General features: G+C 46.9%; 1 protein-coding gene across 3 annotated transcripts; it reads left to right on the forward strand.

Annotated features, from left to right (window-relative positions):
- Positions 1-127: 127 nt before the first annotated feature.
- On the forward strand, positions 128-8,415 carry C3H1orf109 (chromosome 3 C1orf109 homolog). Of its 3 annotated transcripts, NM_001101892.1 has the most exon segments (5): positions 144-378; positions 565-845; positions 2,746-2,925; positions 4,992-5,110; positions 5,280-8,404. In NM_001101892.1, coding segments are annotated over 4 exon segments (612 nt in total). In that variant the 5' UTR covers positions 144-378; positions 565-570; the 3' UTR covers positions 5,318-8,404.
- The last annotated feature ends 583 nt before the right edge of the window (positions 8,416-8,998 follow it).

The raw sequence follows: 8,998 nt of genomic DNA on the forward strand, positions 1-8,998 counted from the left end.
AGTCTCACAACAGCCAATCACAGAGAAGCTTCGCAATCGGGCAGCCAGTCCACATGTAAACTACAGCACCCAGAAGGCATTGCGGTCTGCCCGCATATTTTTCGCGACTCTGCAGCCACGTCTGGGCATGCGCAGCGAAATAGCGGAGGCGTGCGGGGGTCTTGGAATTTCCTTAAACTTTTATTGGTTTAGTTTTGTTTTCCCGCTGGTTTAGAAGAGCGGCCGGAAACTTCAAGTAGAGGAGACAAGATTCTGGCTCCGGAAGCACGGGTCGGCCCAGTGAACCTTCAGTCTGAAACTGCCCGAAGCCAAGGGGTAGTCAGGAACCTTTCGCGAGGTGGGAAACGAAGGTTCTGCCTTCCGAGAGCCTCTCTGAAGGTAAGACTCGCGCTAGAAACACCTGTCGGGAGAGATAGACGGCCCTACCTGAGGAAACTTTGTTTAGCTGGACCTCCCCGAGAACGGAAATAACTCCCACCCGTGACTCGGTCCTTTGCCTGTCGACTTGGGACCCTAATGATATTTGTTTTTTCCTGGTTTTTGTTTGTGTTTTCACCCCCACAGTAGAAGATGACTGAAGATCAGCCTTTGCTTGCCGTGCAGGAGGCCCTGAGGAAGTGCTTTCCCGTGGTGGACGAGCAGCAGGGCCTGTGGCAGAGTGCTCTGAGGGACTGCCCGCCCCTCCTGGTCTCCCTCAGCAACCTGGCAGAGCAGCTGCAGGCCGCACAGAACCTGCGATTTGAGGATGTGCCCTCACTTCGGCCCTTCCCAGACTTACAGGAGCGGCTGAGGCGCAAGCAGCTGGCGGCTGGTGACACTATCCTGGACAAGCTGGGAGAGAGGCTGTAAGAGGCACAGTGGCGCTCTTCCTTGGCCTAGAGATGTTAAAACTGGGTATTTAATAATCTAGGATCAGTGAGAAGGGGGTTTTTCTCCTTACTTAAGAGAATGGTATTTGGGGGGGTGTCAACCTTACCCCCTTTCCGTCTGTTGCAATGGGACCTCTCTCTGTCAAAAAACCGTTTTCTGGCACTTCCCTTATCAGCTAGGTGTGACGGTGGTGGACTTAGTAAAAGTTATCAAAGCAGAGCAGAAAAGCAACGGAGAAAGCTCATTGGCCCTCCACTGCAGTTTTCCTTAGGTAGAAAGCAGCAGGAGTTACACTGTAAACTTAGTAGGTGCCAGCAGCAAGGATTTTACATACATTATCTCAAAATCTTTTCAACAACTCTGTGACTTAACCTCACTTAATCCCATTTTTCAGGTGAGGAAACAGGCTCATGCAAATTGCCTGTGCTCAGGCAGTTAGTAAATAGTAAAGCTGGGATGCTAATCCAAGTGCCTGTGGTACTGGGGCCAGAAGCTCCTAACCACCGCTTTGTTCTGCTGTGCGTTGGTGTCTGAGCCAGGAGGAGCACCAATGTTAGGCCCTCGGTCTTAGAGTTACAGGTAGTTGGGGATGGAGAAGAGAGGGCACATATGGCCTTCCCTTAACCAGGATGAAAGAAGGTTCTAGTGTGTAGGGTTTGCCATAGACTGATAGGAAACTCAAAGATGGGGGCCTTCTTTGTATTTATCTGTACTAAAAACATTAAGAACCTATGGGGTGCAAAACGCAGGTGCTAGGAATATAGTAGTAAGGCCGACTTAGTTCCTAAGTTGAGTTAAAGAGTCAATTAAGTTAGGTCATTACACATTCTAAGGTAGCGAACTTTTATTTCAGTTGATTACATGTTTTTATGTGGGTATTGGGCTGTTATTTTTAGCCTAGGTTTTCATTGTGAGTCACAGTCAAACTTGAAAGCTGCGGTTCTAGGCTAGGGAGTGCCTTGCCCTTTGGGAAGTTGTAGCCTTCGTCTTGGTGGCTGGACCTCTTGGAGTCACCAATGGAATAATAACTTTTTAAATAATTATATAATAATTTAAAAAATAATTATGTAAAAATAATATAATAAAATTTGCCATAAGCTAGGTACTTCCCTAATGGCTTAATATGCATTACTGTATTTACTCTTCACAACAGTCCTTTTCCTTCATTGGACAAACGTTTGTTGCTTTGTCTGTCAGTCTCTGTTTTAGGTACTTAGGATGCACAGTGAACAAAAGAGACTTGTTTTTGTTCGTGATTGAGAATAAGTAACTTTCCTGAGATCCACAATAATCTGTGTGTGTCAAGAGCCCAAATTTTACCCATTCAAGAATTCACTAGGGTGGGACACGATATAGCATGAGCACAATACTGCTCTATTGCTGTAGTTCCCTCTTGCTTATTCCTTTCACATACGTGGCATTTGACTACGTGTGAACATTTCTTCTCCTTTATGGGAGTCCCAGAAAGCCTGCTTGGTCTTTTCTGTCTTTGGCAGCTGGGCCCATCACACAGCTTTTGAGAGTGATGTAACTTCAGCCTCATCATCTTTAAGTCAATTCTTAATTGTTAAGCCACCCCTCCATCCAAGGCACCTGGGACCAGTAGATCTCCTTCGGAGGCAGTTTTTCCCATTGGGATGTGTGGCAATATCTGGAGACATTATTGGTTGCCACAGCTTGAGATGGGTGGGGACAGTTTGCTCTTGTCATCTAGTAGGTAGAGGCCAAGGTTGCTGCTGAACAACCTATAACGCACAGGGCAGCCCTCCACCACAAAGAATCATCAGGTCCAAGATGTTCTTGGTACCGAGGTTGAGGAACCTGGCCGTAGGCCTTTCTCATCATATTGCCTAATATCAGACTTTCCCCCCGCAGAGCCACCCTCCTCAAGGTGCGTGATGTGGTCAGCAGCCACGTGGAGCGCGTGCTTCAGATCTATGAGCAGCACGCAGACACGATCGGCCTCGATGCTGTCCTGCAGGCTTCAGCTGCAAGCCCCTCTGTGGCTGAAATGTTGGAGTGGTTGCAGGACATTGAGAGACATTATCGGAATTCATATCCTTTGCACACATTTCACAGAGCTGTTCTAGGAAGTCTTGTTAACTTCAGTTTTCACCAGATTACATACAAATACGTAGTTTAAGTCAGTTCTCTTTGGATTCCTCCTGTATTCCTTTGTACAGTCATTCCTCAAATCATTTATTGAGCAGATGCTACCTTCCAGCCTTTATTCTAGGTGGTGGGAACTAGGCATTAAAAAAGGGAAAATATATAAAATGTCAGATGATATTAAGTGCCTTGAAGAAAAATAAAGCAGGGAATGGGGAAAGCAAGGGTTAAAGGCGGGCTTGTAGTTTTAAATAGGGTGGTCAGAGCAGGCCTCACTGAGAAAGTGCTGTCTAAGAAGACATGAAGAGGGTGAGGGGAAGAATCGTGTGGATGTTTGGGGCAAAGAGTGTTCCAGGTAGAAGGAGCAGCAAGCGTAAAGTCCCTGAGGTGACAGCGAGCTTGGTCCGTTCAGAAAATAGCAAGGCATCCAGTAGGGCTCGAGCCAAGTGAAAGGGGCTGGTCTAACAGGTGGTGCTGTCAGGAGACAGGGCTAGGGCTGGGAGGGCCTCCGAGGTCTTTGGAAGGATTTGGGCTTTTATCCTGAGAGAGACAAAAGCTGTAGAAAGTTTTGAGTAGAGGAGTAATCTGATCAGACCTATGTTATCACCCAGCTGTGTTCTGAGGGAAGGCTTGGGTGGAAGCCGAAAGACCGTTTCATTGGAGTCCTCTCCCTTTTTCTCTCTAGTCTTGCCTGATAGTCGCGTCTACTCTCTGGCTGGAGTTTCTACCTTCATTTACTCTTGCCTCTAGTTTTTTTCTTCGGTTTCCTGCAGCTGCCTCCCAACTGGAATCTCATGGAACTGCAGGCTCAAATGGATGGAGATCCATCCCCCCACCAGCCTCCACCCCATCAGCTCCCTTTTTCTTCAGTTGTAGCGTCAACCCTGTCTGGTCACCTAGTCTGTAAACTTGAGGGTTGTCCCCCGAGCCCACTGTTTGCTGGCTGCGTGGGTGGCAGCAGTAGCTGGGCTGCGCTCGCGGAGCACCTCCTGTGTGCCGGGTGCTGTTGTAAGGGTGTTGGCTCCACTGTCAGGTCCTTCCGTTCTGTTTCCGTGGTGTTTCTCGGAGATCCCTTCTGTATCCCCACTGCGTGCGCCACGGTCTCACTTGGACCCTTTGCGCATGCCGTCTCTAGGCAGGTTTTTCTGACCCTGGCTTCTTTCCTTTGAAGGAAGAAGCTACCTCCAGGTAGTGGCCACACTCTACAGATTTATCTTCAGGAGGTCCTGTTCTGATCCTACTGGGTAGGGCTTCTCCGTAGCTTCTTGTGTCCCTAGGGTGAGACCCCGCGCACTGGTCTGTCTTCTCCCTCCACCTGCCTGCTCAGCTGCCTTGCCTGCTCCCTACACACTATTCCATTTGGCACCTCGTTGGAAGATGTACAGTCCTGAATCCATTCCGTGCTTCCCCTCTTCTTTGTCTTGGTTTAAGCTCTTCCTACCAGCCGGAATCTTCCTACTGTTCTCTGAAGCAGCGGTTCCCCACCCTTCTTGGCGCTGGGGACTGGTTTTGTGAAAGTCAGTCTTTCCACAGTCGGGGATGGGAGGGATGGTTCAGGTGGTAATTCGAGCAGTGGGAGTGGCAGAATCTTCACTTTCTGGACCACTGCTTACCTCCTGCTGTGAGGCTCAGTTCCTAACAGGCCACAGACAGGTACCAGAGATTGGGGACCCCTGCTCTAAGGGGGATGAATTTATCCTGTGAACTTCCACTGAGTTTTTTTATCTCTTCCCATTTAGAGTCTTTTCAGTTTCTGTTTTGTTTTGTTTTGTTTTCCCACCATAGCGAGTTCCCAGTTTGCAGGGGCAGTGTTTCATCCCTTCCCTGTAGCCCAGAACCTTGTGTATAGAGGGACTCGGTAAAGATCTCTAGCAGAGGTGAGCCTGCCCACCTGGTAAACGTAATGATAGCTGTGCTGTTGCTTTTCTAGCTCCTGGGAATGCTCTCCAGGGTATTTTCTTCCTTCAGCACATTTCATTTTCTTTTTGAGCACCTTCCTTAATTCCTAGAAAGTACCTGAAGAGGAAGTACCTCCTGTCCTCAATCCAATGGGAAGACTTGGGAAACATCCAAGCTTTGCCCAGAGCCTGGGACCGAATCTCAGAAGATGAATACCCGGACCTTGTACAAGGTGCTGGTTTTCATGTAGTCCCTCGTGTCTGCTCCCCTCCTTTCTTTGTCTAGCCTCTTTGGAATCACAAAGAGTTTCCCCCTCCCGGTGCCTCTAGCTTTTACAAATCTGGTGTTTTGTGTTTTCTGAAGAGCTGGTATGCCACATGTTCTCTCTCTTCCTGTTCTAGATGTCATGTTGAATGTTTCCTTCTTCCTGGAAGAGTGAAGAAGCCGTGTGTTTATCGGGAGACTAGGGGCACACAGGTGAAGACCGACATTGCTGCCTTCTTCTATGTCTGAAAAAATGTCAGTACTGCGTCCTGACTTACTGGAAATGTCAGTGCCCAGCGCCTGAGGACTGGCTCTTCAGCGGATTCTGCTGGACATTCCTGATGTTGGTGCTGCTTCATGCTGGGTCGTGGGTGAGGGTACATGGTTACCTCTTGCCCTTCCCTAAGACTCAGGAGAATGGACAGAGGCAGATAGGATGCAGGAAAGGCGATGCAGAAGAACACCAGGGACAGAAGCAACAGCCACAGAAGTGGTAAGGAACAAAAGGGCCAGGGTAGAGAGTTTGCACCACCCCCAGCATCGTCCAAGGCTCTGAGCCTCGTTGACACCAGGTCCTGATTTCCTCTCTTTTTGTCGGTACCTGACTCCTTGATGGAAAAAAATGTGGCTTTGATGATTTAAAGAAATGGAGGTGATGTTGATGGAAAACTCATTATTTTCCAGTTGCAACGGCTCCTTATCATCAGGACACTTTCTAGAGCCTTCCACCAGGGGGAGGTGGTGTAGCATGAATTCTGAGTGTTTTGTGTTTGGATCTGTTCCCTTGCTGCTCTTACTGACAGTAAGTAACTGGGGATAGTGGGGCTGTTAAAATAACAGGGTTTTCTTTTTACCAAAGCCGGCAGCCAATTTGCTACAGGCCCCTGATCTTGGAGTAGCTGCATGGATGGGAGGTCCCAGTCCAGAGTCAGGCAATCAGGATTGTTTCTGAGGCCCAGTGCCTTCATCTGTGAAATGGTTGTGGTCCTTGCAGACCTGTCAGCTTCCTGGGCTGGTTAAAAATCTTGGTTATTGGATGTAAAGGGACTTAAGAAAGAATGTAGATATTTTTCAAAATGAAAATGACTTTTTAAGTTATAAAAGTGATGATACGCTTTTTAAAAAATTATAGAAAAATTATGGAAAACATTTAAAATGTAGAAAACCGTAAAACGAACTCCATCAGAGATATTTTATATGTATCTTTTCAGTGTCCATAGTCACAATTTTTTTAACAAAACAATTTGGGTATCATTGATACATACTGTTATTTAAATTGTCTTTAAAGAAACACCTTTATATAGTTGGGCTAGTTTTTCATACCTCTCTCTGTATATAGCTCAACGCGATTGTATACCATTCTATGGATTATTATAGTATTATGTTTTACATGTATTTTTTAAGTCTTCATGTTTTTCTACCTGTGCGTGCATGCTAAGTCGCTTCAGTCGTGTCCTGCCCTTTGTGACCCTGTGGACCATAGCCTGCCAGGCTCCTCTGTCCATTGGATTCTCTAAGCAAGAATACTGGAGTAGGTTGCCACTCCCTGCTCCAGGGGATCTTCCTGACCCAGGGATTGAACCCATGTCTCTTGTGGTTCCTGCATTGCAGGTGGACTCTTTACACTGAGCCACGAAGGAAGCCCATCATATATACAATAATTGTAAATAACCTTAAGACTTTTAAGTATTAGGTCTTACAATGTACTCTGGGGACAGAGGTAAAGGAGAACCCAGAAAGATTTATAGTTCAACCAGGGAAAGATTTAAACCAGTATTTCTCAAGCTTGAGTTCAGTTTGGTTCAGTTGCTCAGTCATGTCCAACTCTTTGTGACCCCATGGACTGCAGCACACCAGCCTTCCCTGTCCATCACCAATTCCGAGTTTACTCAAACTCTTGTCTGTCGAGTCGGTGATGCCATCCAACCATCTTATCCTCTGTCATCCCCTTTTCCTCCCACCTTCAATCTTTCCCAGCATCAGGGTCTTTTCTAATAAGTTAGCTCTTCGCATCAGGTGGCCAAAGTATTGAAGTTTCAGCTTCAGCATCAGTCCTCCCAATGAATATTCAGGACTGATTTCCTTTAGGATTGACTGGTTGGATCTCCTTGCAGTCCAAGGGACTCTCAAGAGTCTTCTCCAACACCACAGTTCAAAAGCATCAATTCTTCGGTGCTCAGCTTTCTTTATGGTCCAACTCTCACATCCATACATGCCCACTGGAAAAACCATATCTTTGACTAGATGGACCTTTGTCAGCAAAGTAATGTCTACTTTTTAGTGTGCTTTCTAGGTTGGTCATAGCTTTTGTTCCAAGGAGCAAGCGTCTTTCATGCCTGCAGTCACCATCTGCACTGATTTTGGAGCCCAAGAAAATAAACTCTGTCACTGTTTCCATTGTTTCCCCATCTATTTGCCATGAAGTGATGGGACCGGATGCCATAATCTTCGTCTTCCAGACCCTGATGCTGGGAAAGATTGAAGGCAGGAGGAGAAGGGGATGTCAGAGAATAAGATGGTTGGATGGCATATAAATCACCAGTATCTTCTTAAAATTTAGATTCCTACTCTGTAGGTCCAGGGTGGGGCCCTGGACTCTGCATTTCTAACAAGGTCCCAAGTGATGCTGATGATCCAGGGACCAGACTTTTAAGTTGAAGAGATTTACATTGTAATACAATAGTGAAAGTGTATTTGCAGTCAGACAGAGTTCTGTGGGAGAATAGAGGTGACAGCCAGCTGCTTGGGGGACAACCTCACAGTAACCGTGACATCTCAGTCCGGCCTCGAGGCTTGGAGGAGTGCAGGCTGCTCCACAGCCAGGGACAGTGTAAGCAAAGGCAGTGTTGGAGAAGGACTGGAAGCTGACACCTCCGGGAGTTTGCTGTGTGCAGGCGTCGTGCTTGTGGCTTGTATGCCATAGAACTGGAAACATCAACAGTTGAGTATAGCAAGTCACTGGGGTTCACAGTGGGGCATAAGAGTGGCAGGTAATGGGTCTGTAAGGGCGGACTGGAATGAATTTGTGAAGAGCCCTGAATACCTTGCTCGAGAGTATGTATTTTGCAAATGGGAGTTGCTTGTCTGTGTGTGTGTGTCCATGATTATAGTAAAGAACTTGTTAAAACCTCCCTCATTTAAACAAGTAATTATGACTGAATAGCTACAAGTATGTTTATGGTGGTAAGTAATAACTATGTATTATTTAAGTATAATTGTTCCTTCTTAGCCATTCTTATGGTATTAAACTGCTATCTTCTAATTGTTCTTAAATTTATAATTAATTTGGTTAATTTTTAAAGTAAGTGATACGTTCACATTGTACAAAATTCAAAGGGCATAGGTGCATATTCAGTGAAAAGTTCCCCTCTCCCATTACTCAGGCCACCTCACTGGAGGCAACCAATGTTAAATGTTTCGCGTGTCCTTCCAAAAATATTCTTCACCTCTATGAACACAGGGGGTGAGTATCCTCCAAGATAGCCCCCGTGATCCCAAGGACCCACGCCCTTGTATAGTCCTTTCTCCTTCAGTGTGGGCTGCCCTTACAGACTGCTTCTAATGAACAAAAAACGGTGGAAGTGGTGGGATGTCATTTCTGGAGGTAGGCTGTGAGGAGAGGCTGTGGCTTCCATCAAGGGCACTGCCCCTCACTCCCTTGGGGGAAGTCCACTGTGAGGCTGGGAGGCAGCCCCATGGTGACCTCATGTGGGAGCTTGATGCCTGCCAGAACCCTGCCTGAGCTTGGAAGCAGACCTTCTCCCCAAGCTGAGCCTTTAGATGAGCCCACAGCCTCAGCTAACAACTGACTGTAACCTTGTGAGGACCTAAGCCAAAGGCAACCCAGCTCAGCTAG

Source organism: Bos taurus, chromosome 3, assembly GCF_002263795.3.
Source record: "Bos taurus isolate L1 Dominette 01449 registration number 42190680 breed Hereford chromosome 3, ARS-UCD2.0, whole genome shotgun sequence".
NCBI lineage: Eukaryota > Metazoa > Chordata > Mammalia > Artiodactyla > Bovidae > Bos > Bos taurus.

Excerpts from the sequence above, each read along its gene's own strand:
- C3H1orf109 (XM_005204680.5), top strand. The coding sequence starts at position 571 with ATGACTGAAGATCAGCCTTTGCTTGCCGTGCAGGAGGCCCTGAGGAAG. Across the intron at positions 846-2,745 it reads GACAAGCTGGGAGAGAGGCT|AGCCACCCTCCTCAAGGTGC; the intron begins GTAAGAGGCACA and ends TTCCCCCCGCAG. Across the intron at positions 2,926-4,991 it reads GAGAGACATTATCGGAATTC|GTACCTGAAGAGGAAGTACC; the intron begins ATATCCTTTGCA and ends AATTCCTAGAAA.